Here is a 23362-nt window from a genome sequence, read left to right on the forward strand (position 1 = left end):
GGAAAGTAAACTCTTGTCTCAAATTTTGCCATTTCAAAGAGAGAAAGAAAGTGAGAGGAAGGAAAGAGTTGTCTTCCAAGGAGAAGAAAAGAGAGAAGAAGATGAAGGAATCAAAGTAAGTTTACTTCTTCCTTCTCTTTACTTTAATATGTTAGTATGTAAAGTAAGTGGTATGTTGGAATGTCATCCTAGATTGGAGAAGAGGATGGGGGAGCTCTCTTGAGAAGAAGATTTAAAGCTTCAAAGAGAAGATTGTTAAGGTAAGGGATGGCCCCATGTGGAGGAGGCTTTGCATTGCATTGTAAGTAGGTTGCATAAATTTTTATGTATCTCTTTGCATGCTTTAATTGTACATGAGACCTATGGCCATGGGGGTGGGAAAGAAGTGGTAGGTTGATGCCTCAAATCATGTTGGGTTATGAGGATGGAATAACCTAACCATGCTTGCATGCATTTGCCATTACATAGACTTGTTATGCTTGTATTTACTTTGCATATGCACCCTTACTGAGCTTTTGAGCTCATGAGGTTTTATCCTCCCCTTGTAGGTTGTTCTTATGTCAAAGGAGAAAAGGAAAAAGTTACAAGCTTGTGGTTGAAGCTCATGGTGTATTATACTTTTTGTTGTAAATTTATGGCTTATGGAAGCCTAGGTTGTGGTGTTGATTTAAGAAATGTAAACTTATTTGATTAATAATGGCTTTTTAAAGCCAAAGTCATGAGTGTATTTTCTTTTGAAGTGTGGATTTTAAATTGAAATGAGATTGAGGTTTATGGAATGTTGAAGCCTAGGTTAAATCTCACTTTTGGTATGAGTTGTTATGGAAGCATCAAGGTTGTTGTTTAAGCCTTAATTATGGAGAAATAAAGGCAAAAATTGAAGGAATGTGAAGTATTTTTATCCATTTGAATTTCTGGAAAATTTGGGTTTTAAAGGCCCAAGAAAAAAAAAAAAAAAAGAGAAATAAGTGAAAGAGCAGCAAGGGGGGGGGGGCAGCCAGCAGCAGGCCGCACGCGCGAGCGGGCGTGCGCTGCCACGCGCGCAGGCGGGCGCACGGGCGGGCGCGGGGCATGCGTAGCCAGCGCCCAGCGGGGCCTCGCGCGGGCCCCGGGGCGCGCCGTGGGCCCCGCCGGTCGAATTTTTTTAAAAAATTTGGATTTTTGGGGATTTTGGGCCATTTTTTAATTGATTTTGGACCCCGGAGGAATTTTCAAAATAAAGGGATATTTCAGGCATTTTGGGGAATAATGTCGAAATTTGAAAAATTGAAAATGATGAATTTTTCCTCCAAAATTGGTAATCAATCAATGGATTGATTTAAATGGTGATTTATGAAGTCCGATAAAAATTCTTGAATGGGAAAAGAATTAAAAATAATTAAGAAAATGGCGATTGGGTGTCTGAATGAGATTTTCTTTATAGCCAATGCGGTGTGGTTGAAGCCCAATTTTTCTAGTGAATCCTGGAGTTGAGGGAAGGGAAGGACGAGTCTAGTTCCCACCTAGGGCGTTTCATCTTGAAACATAGTCCACCCTTCGCCTAAGGCCGGGCAGGTGGACAATTCGGATAATTGTTCACGAGTAACACCCGTAAGTGGGAGCGGGGCGTTACAATTGGCCTCTTTATCAGCTGAACATAAAAAATGCTTTTCTTCACGACGATCTTCAGGAGGATGCCTATATGGAGCAACTGCTAGGCTTTGTTGCTTAGGGGGAGTCTGGTTTGGTATGTTGGCCCTGCTGCTCCCTTTATGGATTGAAACAATCTCCATGAGCTTGGTTTGGGCGATTTAGTGCTATTGTCTAGGAGTTTGGCATGATTTGCCATGAGGCTAATCGTTCTATTTTCTTTTGTCATTCATCACATAGAATATGCATTTATTGTATTGTGTATGTAGATGATATTGTCATCATCGAGAGTGATCAAGATGGTATTATGCAATTAAAACAGCATCTCTTTAATCATTTCTAGACTAAAGATTTGGGTAGATTTAAGTATTTTCTTGGAATTGAGGTAGCTCAATCTAATAATGGTGTTGTCATCTTGCAAAGGAAATATGTTTTAGATATTCTTGAAGAAACAGGCATGTTAGATTGCAGACCTATTGATACGCCCATGGACCCAAATGTTAAACTCATTCCCAGACAAGGGGAGCCTTTAGCAGATCTTGGAAGGTACCGAAGATTTGTTGGAAAGCTAAACTACTATCTCACTATCACTCGGCCAGGCATTTATTTTGTTGTGAGTGTAATTAGCTAGTTCCTATTGTCTCCGTGTGATAGTCATTGGGATGTTGTGATTCGCATCCTTAGATATATCAAAGGAGCACCAGGCCAAGGACTATTGTATGAAGATAAGGGGCATCCTCAAGTGATTGGTTATTTTGATGCAAACTGGGTAGCGTCTCCTTTAAATAGACGCTCTACTTCAGGGTACTGTATCCTCATTGGTGGCAATCTGGTATTCTGGAAGAGTAAGAAACAAGATGTTGTTGCCAAGTTAAGTGCAGAAGTTGAATATCATGCTATGGCTTTAGCAACGTGTGAACTTATACGGTTGAGGCAATTATTTCAAGAATTAAAGTATAGAGAGGTGGTGCAAATGAAGTTAATTTGTGATAATCAAGCGGCGTTGTATATTGACACTAATCCAGTTTTCCATGAGATAATCAAACACATTGAAATTGATTGTCACTTTATAAGAGAAAAAATTTTGTCCAGATGTATTGCTACCAGTTTTGTCAACTTAGCTGACCAACTGGCTGATATCTTTACTAAGTTTCTCAAAGATTCTCGCATTGGTTTCATTTGTAACAATTTGGTGCATATGACCTATATGCCCCAACTTGAGGGGGTGTGTTAGAATAGTGTACATGTATGTTAGCCCGGGAGCACTAGAATGCACTTATTTTATGATTGGAAACATAAGCGCACACACAGATAGATAGGATTAAACAAGAACAAATGAAACAGAAATGAAATGTATAGAATTCATAAACCAAATCACACGAGACAACAAGATTGTATGTTTCTTATTGATACTGTTGAGTCAATTATATACAGGAAGTAACCGTGCAGTACAAGTATAGAGTACATTGCGTGGTTTAAGTGAACAAGCATCTGAATATGAGAAATATACCAGGAAGTAACGGTGCACTAATGTAGTACAAGTATAGAGTACTTGCCTGCAACTCTTTCTAGTGCTAGCCACTTACTATAAAGCTTCTGAATATGAGAAATATCCCAGGATACAGACAAGTGTTACACTTGTTAAGACTGAGGTTATTGCTCATCCATTATTTAGAGCTGGCAAATTTGCTGTCATCTTCCGTGGAAGGAGATTGCTTCAGGCATCCTGTGCTGTTGCAGAATATAGAGCAGTCCACCTTTATAGCCCCTTCTATTTATGTCATTTTCATTTGGCTTAGTTTTTTACTAATAAGGTTTATGTGTTGTGCTGCTTAAGATGAAATGACAGCTTTCTCTATCTGGCCTACAGTGCTATGTTCTAGTATGATATGGCCACATAAAGTCTTTACCAGTCTCTTTGCTAGCTGCATATAATTGACCTTTCCGAGAGCTTGCAATGCGGCAGCCTTGTGCACAACCTTGTATTTTTTGTGTTAAAGCTAGTCAGAGAGAGGGTTCTGTGGCTTAAATAACTTAAAAACAGTGTATGTCTCTTAAATGATAGTACCAATAAAAAAAGGTTAAGCCTTTTTGCTTATTAATTTGAGAGTCCTATGATTGAAGGGAGCTTAAACTTTTTCTATGCAGTCAAGGAAAAGATTCATTAATAATTGTTAAAAAGAATACAAAATGTACCTTAATGTTGACCTTGGCTTGTAGGTGGTACAGCTGCAATGACAAGTGTTTACTTATAGGGTAAATTGCACTCAAACCCTCTGTCATTCAGATCATTTGCACAGACACCCCCCATGCTTTTGAATTGGCTCTGGATGTATGTTACCGTAAACTAGTATGTTATGGGCAATAAGCCCCAGATTTCTTGTGATTTTTTATTTTTACTGCAGTTTATGGCATGTTTATTAATATTGTTCTGACGCAATACCTTTGAAAGTGATGATTGACCTTTTCTTCCTTATCATTGACATTATGGACTGGCCATTACTGTCCCTTGATTTTTCTGTACATGTTTGCTACATTTTCCATGATTTTGACTTGATGATGTTATAGAGTTCTTTAATTTGGCACTTGATGTTTAGTGCAAAAGAGAAGGATTTCTTGACAAGATCAAAGCTGAAGAAGGTGAAGGATGTAATGTATATGGGTTCTTGGAGGTTAATAAGGTGGCTGGAAATTTCCATTTTGCACCTGGCAAAAGTTTTCATCAATCAGGTGTCCACGTGCATGATCTGCTAGCTTTTCAGATGGATAGTTTTAATGTAAGTTACAGCCATGCTGCCATATACTATTAAGAGATGTGTACATTTATTCTTAGTATTGCAACATATGTAAGTCAATAACTTTCCCATCTTTTATTTGATTGTTTTTTTTGTGATACAGTTAAGTCACACTATCAATAGGTTAGCTTTTGGAGACTATTTCCCTGGCGTTGTGAATCCTCTTGATGGGTATTATTCCATCATAATTTGAGTGTTCAGTTGGTGTATATGCCCAGTTTTTTTATTATATTCACATGTTGGGACCTGTTTCTTCTTTCTTATGGCTTTAACTTGCAGTGTGCGTTGGACACAACAGTCTCCAAGTGGGATGTATCAATATTTTATCAAGGTCAGCATTCTAGATGGGTGCCTCTATAGCTGTATTATATCTCTCTCATTTTTTTTTCCCATGGTACTCTGCTAACTGTAGAAGCATTGAACTCTCCTCAGATTATGTGGTATATGTGGCCTTTTTTCTTTTTCTCTTTAAAACAGATACTCCATGGCATATTTATTTCGTTCTGTCCTTTCCTGATGTCTTTTGAAACCAGTGGTTTCATAAACAAAGTAGGAGTGAGGTACTTTATCCTTCTAAGACCTAGCTGAACTTTGAAGACTTGAGTTTTGTAGTGTAGGGAAAAAAGAGAAGTATGTTTAACCAAATGAGGGAGGGAATATGAATGTAGAAGTGATACAAAAATGCTAGAGCTTTTTGTTGATGTTTTGTCCCTAGGAGGAGGTTGAGTTGTAAACGAGCTTGACCCTGCTGTGGGGACACTAGTCTTGGCTTGTTTAATGGTCAAAGAGCTATTCTTGAAGTCATCATATGGCCTAGAGATGGTTGGTGAAGATTGAGAGACCGTGTTGGACTTGGTATAATCCTTGGCTAAGATCACATCTCGCTGTGGTATCTGGAAATGGTTGTAGAGAATGGTATTCATGAGCATAGTTTTGAAAACCTTATTGATTTTGCAGGCTCTTCTCATGTACCTACTGTTATAGGGGGTTATACTTTGTATTGGTAGTTATGGCTGTGGTTGATTGTACTCAGATAGTAGCTTGGGCAGTTGTACACATTTGATTTTCGCTGCCTTTTGGTGCCATTCTCGGTGGCTAGGATCAGTACATAACAACTGATCCAGCTAATTCAAGGGCATTGATTAGTACATTTGAGATATTTCTGATTTCCCACTTCCAAATTCTCTCTCCCTTCTCTCGATCTTTCCCTCTATCATTCCCTGTTCTGTTTTCTCTTGCTACATTTCCCCCTAATCCCTTCCCAATTCTCGCCAATTCGGTCGAGAATTAGATTCAAGGATCTGACAGCTCTGTATACTTTTCTGAGAGCAATGATAGTGGCAATGTTTCCCCCTCAATTTTGTTCATATATTCTCTTATTATGGTTTATGTTAATGCTCAATGGTAACTTTGCTATTAATGCTCCCTTGTTTTCTTGTAATTCAAGAAACTTAAATTGTTGTACAAGATGTTGGTCCCTTAATTTGTGGTTTGACACAAGAGAGTGGTGAATTGAGTAAAGGGCATCCTCAATGCATGAGGCTCCTTGCTTTGCTAGCGTCGGGGAAGATCATTTTTGTACACAATCTTACCCTTGCTTTGCAAAGAGTTTGTTTCCACAACTCAGTGAATTGACTTATTAAGAACTTTTTAATGCTTTTAATTTCTACTTTGAATCCTTCTAATTTGTTGTGTATATAAACTAAAAGATTGAATGAAAAATTAGAGCACAACAATACAGAGATAATTCTAGTGGTTTGCTGCCAACTGCACCTACCTCTACTCTACAAGGCAAACTCACCTAGTGTTCCACTGTTGATCTTACTGAGGTTTTTCTCATCATCTCGGAAACTTGTTCTAGATTTGATCAGGCTCAAGGTAGCAAAATCACCACAACAATAGTTTGAATACAAAGGTTTACAAGTTTGTCCACATTTGGACAAATAAACAATGATGAAACTTCTTCAAGGAACAGTCACAATTGTATGAGAGAAAAAAAATAAATACTTTATAGCTTGGGTGAAAGAAGCCTTTTCTTCGAGAGGATCTTTACAGCTTTGAGAAAGAGCTTCTTGTTCCTTTTTTCTTTGATGAGACTCGACTTGCTTCTTTGAGAGTGTAAGCTTTTAGTACACTTCCAATTGCTTGTTCTTTATGAGAGATTATTTATAGCCCAACAACCCTTTAAAAGGGTTCCAGCAATGGCTATTTTGTGTGTATGATTGATAGGGATATTTTATTTTGATTTTGATTTTAAAAATAAGATTTGGATTAGGTTTTATCTTATTCTGTTTTGATTTATAATAGTTACTTAGATGATGGAATTTTTTTTGAATTTTATTTGATTTAGGGATTAGATAGGGTTATATTTGATTTTGATTCGATGTTATATTTTAGAGAGGTTATCTTTTAATTGCCTATAAATGTGCAACATAATGTAACCTTTTTTTTGGAGACTTGATGATTGAATATTATTGATTTTCTTCCCTTGGAAATCCTCTCCCCGCTTCTTCACTTTCTCAAGCTGCTGCTTCGTCTTTACATTCTCTTCTTTTTCTTCTCTGTTTTCAGCTATTTTTCCCACTATCCTGCATCAAATTTGGTATCAAAACAAAACTTGATTCTGAGTTTTCATTGACTTTCGTCAGTTCCACATCACCAAATCATCCTCAACAAAGCCAACGAATTCATCAGAGCATCTAGTTTCCTAGTAGCAACCATCAGTTTTCTTGAGTTCTTGGAGTTGAGAATTTCTGACAGAAATTAAAAGCTGTTAGAAATCTTCGCTGCCCTAGAAACTTTCAGAAAATCATTAAAACAACAATATGCAGACTATCAGAAGCGATAACAACATCATCTTCAACCATCGAAGACCTCCAACATCATTAAGCCTCAACAAGATTGTTGGGATATCACCAAAGCAGGGGAGATCATGCACTATTCATTAAGAACTCAATGAAGGAGAAGGTGACAGCTTTAGTGGTTTATGTGGATGATATATATTGAATAACAGAAAGTCCTTAAGTCTGGCCAGAATTTTTGAGATTAAGGATCTTTGTATAGTTAAGTACTTTATGGGAATAGAAGTGGCATATTCTAAGGTGGGTATTTTTTGTCCCAATGCAAGTATATCCTAGATTTGTTAAAGGAAACAGGCTTGCTAGGAGGCAAAGGAGCTAGCACCCCTATAGAGCCTAACATCAAGTTGGGAGAAAATCCTAACAGTTAGTCGATGGACAGGGGGAGATATCAGAGATTGGTAGGTCGTTTGATCTATCTCTCACATACCAGACCAAACATTGCATTTCTTGTTAGCCTGGTAAGTCAATTCATATATAGTTCAACTAAGGAACACATGCAGGCAGTGAGGAGGATCCTATGCTATCTAAAAACAACACCGGGCAAGGGAATTTTGTTCAAGTTAGAAAATGATTTGGATATTAGAAGGTACACAGATGCTGCCTATGCAGGCTCCCTAGCTGGTAGACAGTCTACAACTGGTTATTATGTGTTCCTAGGAGGGAATTCGGTATTTTGGCGAAGTAAGAAGTAGAGTATTACGGCTAGATCTAGTGTTGAAGAAGAATTTAGGGCCATGGCACTCGGTCTATGTGAATTGTTATAGCTAAAGATTGTTCTAGAGGATCTAAGAGTTATCACCAATGGACCAATCAAGTTATTTTGTGATAATCAATTGACCATTATATTGGCATAATCCTGTGTAACATGACATGACAAAACATATAAAGATAGGCTGACATTTTATAAAGGAGAAGTTGTAAGCAAGTCTGATTCATATATCCTATATTCCTTCGGAAAAACAATTAGCTAATCTATTGGCAAAGGGGCTGACTGTTAGAAGGTTTGAAGACTTGGTATGTAAGCTGGGAATGATAGATATCCATTCACTAGCTTGAGGGGGAGTGTTGATTCCCGTAGGATACACAAAGGAAATCATATGGAAGGTTGACTAATTATCCATTCTAGGATTTGAAGGTGATCTAATTTTTGGTTTTTATACAACATATCTAGCCTTTATCCCACTATGTGGGGTCGGCTACATGAATTCTAGGCTTCCATGTATTTCTGTCTTTTGTCATATCTTCATTTAGATCTATACACTTCATATCAAACTTTAATGTCTCTCTCAAAGTTTTCTTGGGTCTGCCTCTACCTCTTTTTTTGACTAATTATTCTATTTCACCAACTCTCCTCACAAGAGCGTCTCTTGATCTCCTTCTCACATGACCAAACCATCTTAGTCTAGTCTCTCTCATCTTCTCCTCGATTGGCACTACTCCTACCTTTTTACGAATAACCTCATTTCTAATTTTATCGTTTCTTGTATGGCCGCACATCCATCTTAGCATCCTCATATCCGCTACACTCGTCTTTGGTTTTTATAAATTGTTAAAATCAGTTTAGGATACTTTCCTCAACTTAGTATAGGCAATCTTTTCTAATTTTAACTATTGTGATCTTTCATATGTTGTAATTCCTCAACCCTATAACTAGGGCTATATTGTTGTGTAAGATATGAATGAAATTATTTCATTCTCACAAACCTAGATGAGGTGGGAGTATAGGCTGCTCCGTGAACATAATAAAGACCTTCATTTCCCTCAGCATTGCCAATCATCTTCCTCGAAGTTAGGTCCTGAAGGTCCTGAAAAACACAGTGAGATGGAAGAAATGTCACTTTACAGTGCATATCCTTTGTTAGCTTACTAATGGACAATAAATTACACTTCAAATTAGGCACATATAAAACAGATTTTAAATGCAAGTCGGCTATATATACTGATCCTTCTCCTAGCATAGGATACTGCCCTATCTGCCATTGTCATAGTTATAGCCCTATCACACATTTTATAGGTTGATAATTCATGTAATAAACCTGTCATATGATCTAAAGCTCTTGTATCTACAATCCAATCATTTGTGGATGTTTTTGAGTAGAAACATTGATAGGAAGTACCTTGTTTGGCAAGTGACATGGTTGGTTTAGGAGATTTAGCTAAATCAGATGGCTTAGTGACCTTTGTCTAATTCAATACCTGCTGGAGTAGCTCCAATTGATCCATTGTTAGGGTGAGGTTCATAATTTTACCCTTTAGCCTCTACTGCATAGGCTGCCTGAGTCATCTTCTTTTGATTTTTTCCCTTCCAGTGTGCTGGTTTCCCATTAATTTTCCAACAAGTATCTCTAGTATGATAGGGTTTATGACAATGATCACACCACTGTTTCTCACATTGTGATTCACCACGCATTGGTACTGTTTTTAGTTTAGAAGTAGCAAGGGCTGAATTCTAAGTGTTATTTCACTTGTAGAAAAAGAGTTCATCATTACCTTCTTGTAGCTTTCCTCCCTTCTTACCTCTACAAATGCCTGCTGGATCGATGGGAATGGTTTAGTTCCCAATAGTCTTCCTCTAACTTCATCTAGGTCAAAATTGAGGCCGTGAAGAAAATCGAACACTCGTTCTTTCTCCACTATTTTATTATATTTAACTCCATTTTCAATGCACTCCCATTGAATATTGTTGGAAGAAGTTGTAATCCATTAGGAGTCTTGGAAGGTAATCTCACGGAAGAAGAAGGTTTCCAGAATTTAAAAGTTGTAGATTATCATGTTAGCTGTAAATTGAGTTGTAATCTTTCCCTATTTTATAGGAGAATATCTAGGAGATAAGTTAGCTAATATTTAGGAGATAGATGGGCTGGTATCTAGGAGATAAAGTTAACTATTTTTAGGACTCTTTGTGTATAAAGTTCGATTACTATTGAATGAATTAAATCATGGTAGTTTTCATTCAAGTTTCTACTGAAATTCTTCATGGTATCAGAGCCACGATTTGTGGCATTATATCAGAAGTTCTACTTCAACTAGAACTCATCTATCATCACGATGGCCGAGAACTCTACACCAAGTGAGAGTTCAGCCTCTGATTCTCCCTCCCAAGTTAGGAATCATCAGATTCCAGTCTCTACAACCGCTCTCGATAACCATACTCTCCAAATAACCGTGCATAAGCTCAATGGAACCAATTTTCATGAATGGTCCCAATCAGTTATGCTTATGGTTAAAGGGAAAGGTAAGATGGGCTATCTGACCGGAAGGATAGAAAAACCGAGTGCAGGAGCAACAACTTATGGAGTCTAGGAAGCAGAAAATGCCATAGTCATAGCATGGCTAATAAACTCCATGGAGCCAAAGATTGGTAGGACATACTTGTTCTATAAGACGGCGAGCGAGATTTGGAAGGTTGTCAAGGAGATATATTCGGATCTTGAGAACACAGCACAAAGTTTTCAAGTCCGATCCACTATCCGAACCACAAAGCAAGGTTATAACTCGGTCACTGAGTATTATAATACCTTAGTTGAATTGTGGCAAGAGATGGATCTCTTTTATGAGATCATTTGGGAGTGTCCAACTAATGGAATGAAGTATGATAAAATGATGGAAAAAGAGAGAGTATTTGATTTTCTATATGGCCTAAATTCGGATCTAAATGAAGTAAGGGGCAGGTTGCTTGGTACTAAACCATTCCCATCTCTAAAAGAAGTGTTTGCTGAAGTAAGAAGAGAAGAAAGTAGGAAACGAGTGATGCTACCTTATGCTGGACATGCAGGAAACGAAGGATACTCAGCATTGAGTATGTCACGAGGAAAGGCATCTACCTCCACAAAAGGTGAAATACAGAGAGAAAAACAGTGGTGTGACCATTGCAATAAACCCTATCATACTAGGGAAACCTGTTGGAAGATACATGGAAAGCCAGCTTCGTGGAAACCAAAGAATCAACGGAAAGGTGGTCAATCTGCATATGTTGCAGAAACAGAGAAAAGTAACTCAAATATGCCTACTTTTACAGACGATCAGTTAGAGGCTCTTCGGCAATTACTGAATCATTCTAAAGGAAAAGGGTGTTCGAAAGTAACAAATAATCTTGAGATGCCTTTGGCAAGGCAAGGTAATATATGCTACTCTCTCCCATCTAAAAGATCGTATACTAATTGTTGGATTGTAGATACGGGAGCTACTGACCATATGACAGGATCCCTAGAAACCTTATCTAATTTTGAACCTGTGGAACAAGAAATAATAGTTCTGCTAGCTGACGGTCCGAAATCCTCAGCCCAAGGAAAGGGAAAGGCTTACATATCAGGCTTAAGCTTAGATACGGTACTCTATGTACCAAATTTGAGATGCAACCTGATATCAGTAAGCAAATTAACTTCAGAAAGGAATTGCTCAGTAACCTTTTTCTCCTCTTATTGTGTTTTTCAGGACATATCCTCGGGGATGATGATTGGCAAGGCTGAGGAAAGAAGGGGATTATATCAAATAAATCAGCTTGAATCTCCTACAGAGTCTAGGTTATTTTTTCAAAACATGTTAGCTTCAGTTTCAGAGTCAGAATTGATGTTATTGCATCAAAGATTAGGGCATCCTAGCTTAGAATATCTCAAGTTTTTGTATCCAGATCTTCCCAGAAATAAACTTCAGACTTCAATTGTGAGGATTGTATCCTTGCAAAGCAAACTAAGAGTTCTCATCCTAAACATGCTTACAAACCATCTAAACCATTTCACTTGATTCATAGTGACATTTGGGGACCAACTAGGATATCCAACATAACAAATACCCAGTGGTTCATCACTTTTATTGATGATTATACAATAATGTATTGGGTTTTCCTTATGAAAGACAAATCTAAAACCTATCTTGTATTCAAAAGGTTTCATCAAATGGTCTTAAATGTTTTCCAAACCTTCATTCATGTTCTAAGAACAGACAATGGCCGAGAATATTTTTCAAACGAATTCAATTAATACCTAAACGAGCATGGTATTATTCACCAAAGCTCATGTCCTTACAATCCTCAGCAAAATGGGATTGCAGAAAGAAAAAACCGGCATCTTCTTGAAACAGCCAGGGCTTTGATGTTTTCTAGATCAGTTCCTAACAACTATTGGGGGGAAGCTGTCCTGACATCCGCCTATCTCATCAATAGGCTACCCTCAAAAATTCTGAAGTTCCAAACCCCCTTGAGCGTCCTTATTGATTTCTTTCCTCACCATTCTAGAGTCCTCAATTCTCTGTCTCTAAAAGTGTTTGGATGTACAGCCTTTATACACCAAAAACAACCAAACCAATCTAAGCTAAACCCTAAAGCTTCGAGATGTGTGTTTGTTGGGTATTCTCCCACTCAACAAGGATATAAATGTTATGATCCTACTAACAGAAAGTTCATTGTTTCCTGTGATGTCTCCTTCTTAGAGTCTCAGCCTTTCTTCAAACACCATCAGCCTCAAGAAAGTACCAACAACCCAGAAGATATATGGAGTACTCTATTGCCTATATCTGGTCATCCTTATCCCAATTCTCTTCGTGAGCTATCCAAAAAACCTGAGAATTCTCAGGATGATCCTAATCTAAAGACTGACTCTATCAATCCGCTCTCAAATCATCCAAGGAGGGAAGGAGAAAATACTGAGACCTGTAGGGAAGATCAAGCTAAAAATAAACCTCCTCTCCAGGTTTACTCAAGAAGACCTCAGAATCCTCAGCCTACACATTCATTTGACTTGGGAATAAGTCCAGAAAATGTTGAAGAAGGCAGGGTGGCAACCGAGAGCAGAGGTGAAGATGACCTTAGAATTCCAATTGCCCTAAGAAAAGGGGTAAGAGCCTGTACAAAATATCCCATCTCAAATCACTTGGGATACTCAAAATTGTCTCCTCTATACCGAGCATTTACTGCAAGTCTAGATCAGGAGGTTATTCCTACAAATATTAATCAGGCTCTACAAAATAAGAACTGGAAGGGAGCTGTTATGGAAGAAATGACAGCTTTGGAGAAAAATAATACCTGGGAAGTGACCAAGCTACCAGAGGGAAAGAAAACAGTGGGAAGCAAGTGGGTCTTCACTATAAAGTATAGATCTGATGGAACAATTGAGTCAATTGACCGATACAAGGCAAGGCTTGTTGCACAAGGGTTTACCCAAACCCATGGCCTAGATTATGATGAAACCTTCGCACCAGTGGCGAAATTGAACTCCATACGGGTGTTACTGTCCTGGGCTGTAAATCTAGACTGGAGATTACACCAGCTAGATGTAAAAAATGCGTTTTTAAATGGAGAGCTGGAAGAAGAGATTTACATGAGACTTCCACCAGGTTTTGAAGAAGGCAGCACTAAAGGAAAGGTATGTAAATTGAAGAAATCACTCTATGGGCTTAAACAATCTCCTAGAGCTTGGTTCAAAAGGTTTAGTGATACTTTATACACACTCGGGTACAAGCAAGGCCAAGCTGACCACACTCTCTTTACTAAAGTCGAAGAAAATGGAAAAAGAACTATCTTGATAGTATATGTGGATGATATTATCATTACAGGGGACAATTTGCAGGAGATTGAGAGGTTGAAGCAACAGCTATGGCAAGTGTTTGAAGTAAAGAACTTAAGGGAATTAAGATACTTCCTTGGATTGGAAGTAGCTAGGAGCAGTGAAGGCATATTTATATCTCAGAGAAAATACACTCTAGACCTGCTACAAGAAACTGGAAAAATGGGTTGCAAACCAACAAGTACTCCCCTAGAGCCAAACTGGAAAAATAAGGAAAAGAATGGAGACTATTTGGTAGATAAAGAGAGGTATCAAAGGTTGGTAGGAAAGCTGATTTATTTATCTCACACTAGGCCAGATATAGCCTATGCTATGAGCATTATCAGTCAGTATATGCACCAACCGAGCAAGAGACATCTTGAGGCAGTCTATCACATTCTTAGATACCTCAAAGGGACACCTGGGATAGGGCTGTTATTCAAGAAAAATCAAGACAGGAGGATTGTTGGCTTTGCTGACTCAAATTGGGTCGGATCAATTGAAGATAGTAGATCAATATCCGGGTATTGCACCAAAGTTTGGGGCAATTTAGTAACCTGAAGGAGCAAAAAACAGCCAATTGTAGCGAGGAGCAGTGCGGAAGCGGAATACCGGGCCATTTCTCAAGGAATTTGTGAGGTAATTTGGTTAGAAAAATTAATGAGTGACCTGTCTATGCCTATGTCATCATCTAAGGTGTTATATAGTGATAGCCAATCAGCCATAACATTGTGAACAACCCGGTTCACCATGACCGAATGAAACATGTCAGAATTGACAGGCACTTTGTCAAGCAAGAGATAGAAGAAGGAGGCATAAAACTGATGTATATCCCTACAGCAAATCAGGAGGCAAATATCTTAACTAAAGCCATGCAAAAACAAGGATTTGAAATCCTTAGAAGCAAGCTGGGAATGATGAGCATCTATTCCACAGCTTGAGGGAGGATGTTGGAAGAAGTTGTAATCCATTAGGAGTCTTGGAAGATAATCTCATGGAAGAAGAAGGTTTCCAGAATTTAAAAGTTGTAGATTATCATGTTAGCTGTAAATTGAGTTGTAATCTTTCTCTATTTTATAGGAGAATATCTAGGAGATAAGTTAGCTAATATTTAGGAGATAGATGGGCTGGTATCTAGGAGATAAAGTTAACTATTTTTAGGACTCTTTGTGTATAAAGTTCGATTACCATTGAATGAATTAAATCATGGTAGTTTTCATTCAAGTTTCTACCGAAATTCTTCAAATATCATAAAACAAATCCATTTCCTACCATAATTCAATCAACATGTTATAGTACTCAGTGACTGAATGATCACCTTGTCTAGTTGTTCAAATGGTCAACTGGATTTCAAAACATTGAGTTGTATTCTCTATATCTAAATAGAGTGCTTGCAGTGCTTCCCATACTTCCTTGGTTGTTTTATAGAAAAGATAGGTTTTGCCTAGATTTGGCTCCTTTGAATTAATGAGCCAACCCATAACAATTGAATTTTCAGCATCCCAGACTTCATAATTAGCAGCTTCATGATCTGGCATAGGAGTACCACCAGTCAGATATCCCACTTTTCCCTTCCCTTTAACGACTAACAAAACTAATTGAGACCATTCCCGAAAATTAGTCCCATTTAGCTTATGCTGTGTAATTTGAAGGGTATGGCTGTCTAGAGAAATAGGAGCAGCTGGAGTTTGTGTGGTTCTGGTGGGTGCAGGACCAGTAGTGGAGGTTTCACTTGTTGGTGGATTGCTAGCCATCTTAAAAACTACTGTTTGGTGAAATAAAAATAGGATATTCGGCCACTAGATTGGTGGCTCTAATACCATGAACAAATAGAAGACCTAAAGTAGGTAAACTCAAAGTATAATTGGAGGTGAACAAAACAAACTGTTTTCACACTTGTATTTGAACTTAGATGAGGTATTTATACATGAGCAGGCCCGGTTTGCTCCTAGAATATAGGAATACAAAATACAAATTCAAATATGATACAATAGATGAGATAGGATTCAAACTTAAGTGATAGTTCTATCCTATCTTTATGGAACTATTTTATCTCTAACTTCTTATCCCTTCTTTATCATCTCAACCATCTTTAATTTAAAAACTTTTCCAATATCTTCTTATCATCTTATCTCCTTTACCACCTTCCAATCTCTTCTTATCACCACACGGCAGTAGAGCAGTAGATATTTTGTATTTCCTGCCTTCAACAGAAAAGTTATTTTCATTTTAAGCTCGAAAACAAGAGTTGAAAGAATTTGAGAAAAAGTTCATTCGTTTATATGTTTGAATTGCAAAAAATGTTGAATTCTTCTTCGAGTAAAAAAGGCTTTTTCATTTGAAAAGAAAAAATGTGTCTTGTTAAGCTCATGAAATGATTCCTTTTTTAACAAGATTTTAAGATGAGAGATTTGATAAGATATGTCATTTGAGCTCAATGTTTCTCATTTCCAAAACCTCAATGAACCTTAATCTTTGATGCATTGTTGAAGCTTATCCACTTGAGTTTGTGCAAACATCACTTAAATTACTCTTTTAAGCTGCTCATGCACTCAAGTAGAATTATTAGTCCTTGGAGTTGTTTTGTTATAATGAAAATCTTGGGTTGTACCCTCTGGGCAAACATCATTGAAATTGATTCCAAAAATCTTTTAGTTGTCTCATCCGCAAAATCTACAGAACAATTATTTGTTGCCATATATTTATCTCTGGTAGTTGATAGTATTACTGAATTTTGCTTCTTTGAAAACCACAAGACTAGTACTTGACATATTCCCAGTGTACTCCTTTTATCCATTTTGGAACCAACAAAATCGACATCAGAGTATCCTACTAACTCAAATGGTGATTTCTTAGGATACCGTTAACTAAGATTAAAGGGTAAAAACAAGAGCTGCATTACAACAATTTTTGTAATAATGTAGAATTCATTTGTCAAATGGTAACAACTTGCATAGAAAATGGCTTTGAAAGGTTATCGCAATAATGGGGTGGGACTAGAACCTGACATTGGCATTTGAGCTTTTAGCATGTTTTTTAATTTGGATATGAAAGAAAGTAATTTCACACTTAGCTTCAGGTATAGTGGTTATGTACGACATTTTGCTCTACAGGTGGTACCTACTGTGTACACAGATGTCAACGGACACACTATCCAGTCAAATCAGGTTTGGTTATCGCCTATTTTTGGTTCTTGGCTTCTATCATGTATTTAATAATATTGGGTTGACATCATTAGCATTTGTTCCACAGTTCTCTGTAACAGAACATTTTAAGGGTGCACGAATTGGCCAGCTTCAGTCCCTTCCAGGAATTTTCTTCTTTTATGACCTTTCTCCTATCAAGGTTGGTTTCCTCTGGCCACCATTTCTTTCTTTTTTTTTTCTTTTGGGGTTGCATGTGCTGGACATCTCCCAATTTTTGGGCAATCTTATATGACACATCCTTGGGTGATTAAAGTTTATCCAAAGGCATTCATTTTGGCTCATTATTTTTATGCCATAATTTTATTTAATACAGCTTATTTACTGACCAAAAGAGTGACCATGCCAAAAAGCCAGGAGAGAATGGGAGTTATGATAACTTAGAACATAAAATGATAAGGATTTTATTATATCAACCTTTCCTTTCCTTTCCCTTTTTTCTTTTTGGGGTATTGTTGTGTAAATACCTTGCATGCCATAATTATTCTCAATTATTTATAATTCATGGTACAGGTGACTTTCACTGAGGAACACGTTTCATTTTTACACTTCTTGACAAATGTCTGTGCCATAATTGGAGGTAACATTTCTTTCACCGTACCTCTTCCCCTACTCCCCAAAATAAATAAATAAAGTAATGAATGATAAATAAGTTTTCCGTATTGTTGCACACTAGGTTATATTTTTTATATTGTCTTCATTTAGATCAGTTATTATTCTGGGGCAATGTTTTTCCCAATTGAAAAATTAATTAATAATGTATACCTGCCTTGAACAAATAAATCCCATTATCATTTCCACCATAAAACAATAATATATGAATATCAAGCTTTAATTCCACCATGTAGGGTTAACTACTTTATCTTTTCCATCATAGTTGGAAACAAACATTTGTGATTTGTGGGGTTTTTTTTTGTGGATTCTTTTTTGTTGCTTGCAAGTCCATGGTTTTACATAGAAAGAGACAAGGTTTTTCTATGGTAACACCATGGCTGGAAGCTAACAGCTAGCCAAGAACACCTTGGCTTTACATACAAATTCCTAGAAGTTTTCATTTTTGTTGTTGTATTGACATAGAAAAATGGAATGTATTCCTGCAATTTTGAAAAATCCGCCTGTAGATTCCTATTTACAGGTAGCCAACAGTCAACATAAAACTGGTCAGATAAAAAAATATGAATCTTAAACAAATGAGCAAAATGTTGGGGCATAACTTTCTTAATGATCCACTGTGTTGCTTGAGTATAGTGAAAAATGAGCTAGGGTTGCATTGATGAATGTAGTTAAATTGCAAGGATTCCCACATTTTCATGGATGGATATGATTAAAGAAGTTAGCCTAGGATTATCGCTTAAAGATTAGATCATGGAATATCAGAACTTTAACAGGGAGATCCACGGAAGAGGTGGATGTGATGATTACAAGAAAGAATAATATTTTGTGTCTCCAAAAGACTAGATGGGTTGGAGAGAAGGATAAAATATTGACAAAATCTGACTATGAACTTTAGCATCTATGCGCCCAAGTTGATTAAGAGAGGAGATAAAAGACAATTTTGGGGAGATTTTAGGGGGTTGGTACAAGAAATACCTGGACAAGGGAAGATTGTTATAGGAGGTAACTTAAATGATCATTTGAGTAGAGAAGGAAAGGGGATGTCCATGGAGAATATGGATTTGGAGAAAGAAATGACAAGGGTGAAGCTAGTTTGAATTTGCCATGGCGTATCAGATTAGCATAGCCAACACAAAGTTTAAGAACAGGATGAACACTTGATCACACATAAAAATAATTTATCAACTACCCAAATAAACTTTTTTTATGAGACAAGAGGACTGCTTATGCTGTAAGGATTCAAAAGTTATATTGAGAGAATGCCCAAACACTCAACATAGACTTATGGTCATCAATGTTCATATCCAAAAATGGAGACAAAAACCCAAGAGATTATGTGATTTAAATGGTGAAAAACAAAGTGTTTTCAAGGAAAAAGTGTGCCAAAAGAGATCAGACTGTAGAAGGAAAGACTAATGAAATGTAGATTGAAATGGTTACTGCTATTCAAAATATGGCAAAAAAATGTTCCTAGGAAAGTCAAAAGGGAAAAGTCCAAAATCAAAGTCTTATTGGTGAAATGAAGAGGAACAAGAAAAAATAAAAACTAAGAGAGCTTACTACACTACCTTACATAAATGTCATAATGAAAAAAAAAAAAAAAGCTAGAGGTATGTTTGGCCAAAAAAGAAGCAAAGAAGATAGTGAAGCAAAGTCAAAGGCTTATGAAAAATTATTTATACCAAGATTTGATACCAAAGATGGGGAAGAGAGATACATATAAACTAGCTAAAGCAATAGAAAGAAAAACAAAAAAATTGAGCAAAGTGAAACGCATAAAAGAATTTAGCCAAAAAAAAAAAAAAGCCTAAAAGACAAAAATTAAAAAGTATTTGTAAATGAGGGGAGATCGTCTATGAAAAACGGATGAAAATATTATTTCTTGAAGTTATTCAAAGAAAGAGGGAAACAAGCGTTATATTGGTGCATCTTAGTAATCTTGAAGATGACATGAATTACATGTTCAATAGATGCATGTGTCCAAATAAAATAAAGCATTGAAAAAGAAAATGAAGAATCGTATAACAGTTGGACCAGATAATATCCTTCTAGAAGCATGGAAATGCATGGAAGAATATGACATTTTTCAAATAAAAAAATTATTTAATATGATGCTTATATAAAAAAAAGGATGTTGAGCAAGAGGAGAAAGATCACTTTAGTGTCCATTTAGAAGAATGAGGGAGATATTCAAAGTATTGAAAATTATAGAGGAATCAAGCTATTAAACATTGGGTGGTTGTGGTTGAGCAAAGATTAAGATGAGGTAAAACTAGAAATGGTGTTACAAGTAATAAGGTCAAATTGACTTCTTCCAGAGATTGATGAAGGAGACACAATTAAGGTAGTTCAGTCACATGAGAAGTAGATTAATAAGCTGTTGCAAAGAGAGTAGATGGAATGGAACAAGTAAGAGGTAGAGAAAAACCAAGAAAAACTTGATGGGAGAGCTAGAATTCATGTAGCCAACATCACATAGTGAGATTAAGGCTGGATTTTTTTTTTTTTTTATTGTTTTATTCCTTCTATGTTCAAACATTTATGCGTTATTCTGTACCATGCATTACTTACATTGTTTCCGTGGTCTTTGCATTTTGGTACAATGAAATTTTATGCTGGCTACTTTGTTCAGGTGTTTTCACAGTTTCAGGGATATTAGATTCCTTCATATATCACGGACAAAGGGCAATCAAGAAGAAAATGGAAATTGGCAAGTTTAGCTGAGAGATTGCCCGCCTGGTATGTACCAACTGCTACTTTGTTTTAGTGGGTTCCCCAGCAAAAATGGTTTCTGGAAAGAATCAATGTCGCAGGAGAACTGAGAAAACGGGCTCTCCATGGTGGGGGGTGGGGGGTTGGTGGGCTGCTTTGGACACATATTTTGTCATCTTCTGTTTCATCAATGAATTAGATAATTGATTCTCTTTTTATTGTTTTACAATTACTATGGTGCAGAACTTATCATTGATCTGTTTTTTTAGTATTCACGTCGTTGTGGGCTTTCTCATTGCTAATCTTAAAACTTCTAGAAATTTATTAGGTTTGGAACGTCAAAAAGGAACCCCATAATTTCAAGGAAGGAAAATGTTGGAATAGATTTGGCAATATCACAAGGTTGTTTAAATTGCCTGAGTAATTTGGCTTATGTCCTGTTAGGCGACTGGAGGAGACATTGAACAAATCGTGGATTAATTTGGTTTGGGCTCATTTTTCTTCTTTTATTAGGTAATTGAATGATTTCGATTCTTGAAATTATGGACAAGATTTTAAACCCCGTTTTACACTAAATTCAACCAGTCAGCCAATTTTACACAAACTCTCTGCTAGGGATTTGAATAGTTCTAATTACTTCATTTGCATATTTGTTTTAATAAATTTTTAAATAATTCTTATTTTTATATTTGTTTTTATTTTAAATAGATTTAATTGTAACCTGTTGGGATCCATTTATATCCTTACTCTCAGCTATGGTTTTTTATTCACTGTTTTAATATAGTTTTTCTTCTTGCATGACAATGAGTTTGGCAACTAATAAAAAGATTTTTTTTTTTTTAATTCAAACTATGATGCTTTTAAACCTTTTTTTTTTTCCAATTAGGAGTTCTGAAACAATTTTTTTACAAACAATTTTGAACACTAGTTGAACAAATGTTTATCTGATGTCAAGTTTAAGTCTTTGTTTTCTTTTTTGAAGTCATTGTTTAAATATTGTACTTATTTTTTGGTGTTTGAATAATAAAAATTGAAGAAAATATTCTTTATGCAAAAAACATAAAAAATAACTTACCAAAAAGTTTTGGTAACTCATTTTTCATGAAATTACACGTACTTATAAAATATTGCAATAATTTCTATTGTTTACATAAAAGCATGTTTTATGTAAACAATAAGATAAAATCAACTTTTTATATAAATTTTTTGTAACAAATATATTTTTCCCAAACGCTGGTGAAACATATTATTGAATTATGTATTATATATTCAAATGCCAAAATAGCATTTGTATGAATTTGATGGTAACTTTTATTCTTCTAAAGGTGTGTTTGATTATAAATATGGAATTTGTATAAAAAAAAAATATTTTCTAGACTATTGAATTGCCTAGAATTAAATTTCAGAAAAAATATCAATTGTAAGTGTTTGGTTTACTTAACTTTTTGCTTAGAAATTGTTGTATTTTTCTAATTTTTGATATTTAATTGTTATTATTTTTCATGAAAATAATCACATACACACATTGATAATCAATAATTAAATACACAAATTAATAATTAATTACATAAAATAATTAAATATACATATATTCAAAAAATAAATCAAATATACACAAAATATTCAAAAAATAAATCAAATATACATAAATAAATATACATACATACACCCAGCCATTGCAAGTCGTCGCCCAACCACAACCAATGAGATCTGAGCCAAGTGTCAATACAAGTAACATGGAAGCCATGGCCACACTACGACAGCACTCAGACCTCATCTCTGGCAACATAATCGGCCAAGCAAAGAGCGTTTTCTTCTTGAGGCCTTTGTGTGACACCCCAGTCCCATTATCGAGTGCCACCGTAATCTACGGTTACCACCATGGTCTGTCTCGAAGGTCAGCTATGCCCTACCAACATAAAATATTAAAATAATATCGGGCACCCTGGGTGGGGTCCAGGTTTCGCTGTCTTTGATTATCGAAAATTCGGGTTCATAATGTTTAAGCAATGAGTACATACTCAATTCTCAAAACCAATTAGGCCCTTAAAATATAAATTCAATTTCAAATAAAACAAATAAATACCGACATGCTCAATACAATACTCCAATGGTCAAGCACAACTAGTTCACACTGAGTTACTCATAGTGGGAACCTTAACTTGGTCCAAAACAAGTTTTATTTAAATCACAACCATCTTCTGAAACAAAGTACAGACACACATAATTTACATTAATGACACGTACATGACTCACATTCTCATTGCTCGCCATTACTGTTAACTGGCGACTCTTCCACCACTACCGTTTTCCCTTTCTTAGTCCCCGAGCCATCTGTTGGGTTAGTGGGAGTGAGGGGGAGTGAGTCCGATGACTCAATAAAGACAATATGCAATGCAATAAATTAATTAGCATAACATCATAAATAATAATGAAGTGCAGCGTGCATGTAAGTCTGTTCACCGCACCTATCTCAAGCTTTAGGTGGCCTCTAGTAGTTTCATCTATGACCCCGTCCTAGGACTTTCACGGTTCGAAACCCATTGCCCCATGCCTAGGCACTTCCTCAACATCTTATATAAGTCATGACAAAAGAAATTTACACACAAAGCATATTAACCCTTACCTTCATTTATTTGCTACTCGATGACCAACTCTATTTCGTTGTATAGACTGGTAGCGTACCCCCAATGCCCTTACCACATGAGGCTAAGTAATTAATTAATTAGTCACTCTCTAAATTCATTAGTTTAACTAATTTACCAATCCCACTAATCATCTTAACTAATTAACTTATTAATTAATTAAAATAAACTTCAATTTAACTACTAATTTAATTTAACTAACTAATTAATTGATTAAACAAAATAAACTTAAATTCAATTAATCAGAATTCGTACCTTTTTGAAGCTCTTCTTCCCTGAGAACTGCTCACTCACTTATATCCTCTCTATTTGCTCGAGTTGCCTATTTATAGGCTCAACCACCCCATAATTTTTCCCACAAAC

At 36.3% G+C, this 23362-nt stretch overlaps 1 protein-coding gene across 2 annotated transcripts in view; it reads left to right on the forward strand.

Moving 5' to 3' along the window:
* LOC127799221 (uncharacterized) overlaps positions 1–20629 on the forward strand; it is a 52150-nt gene extending 31521 nt beyond the window's left edge. For both annotated transcript variants that reach the window (XM_052333041.1, XM_052333040.1), the window contains 7 exons: positions 4227–4406; positions 4528–4595; positions 4704–4755; positions 16938–16991; positions 17077–17169; positions 17541–17607; positions 20275–20629. In XM_052333041.1, coding sequence (XP_052189001.1) covers positions 4227–4406; positions 4528–4595; positions 4704–4755; positions 16938–16991; positions 17077–17169; positions 17541–17607; positions 20275–20366 — 606 coding nt within the window. In that variant the 3' untranslated portion in view covers positions 20367–20629. The remainder of the gene's footprint in view (positions 1–4226; positions 4407–4527; positions 4596–4703; positions 4756–16937; positions 16992–17076; positions 17170–17540; positions 17608–20274) is intronic.
* The last annotated feature ends 2733 nt before the right edge of the window (positions 20630–23362 follow it).

The sequence above is a fragment of the Diospyros lotus genome, chromosome 4 (genome assembly GCF_014633365.1).
Source record: "Diospyros lotus cultivar Yz01 chromosome 4, ASM1463336v1, whole genome shotgun sequence".
Lineage (NCBI taxonomy): Eukaryota > Viridiplantae > Streptophyta > Magnoliopsida > Ericales > Ebenaceae > Diospyros > Diospyros lotus.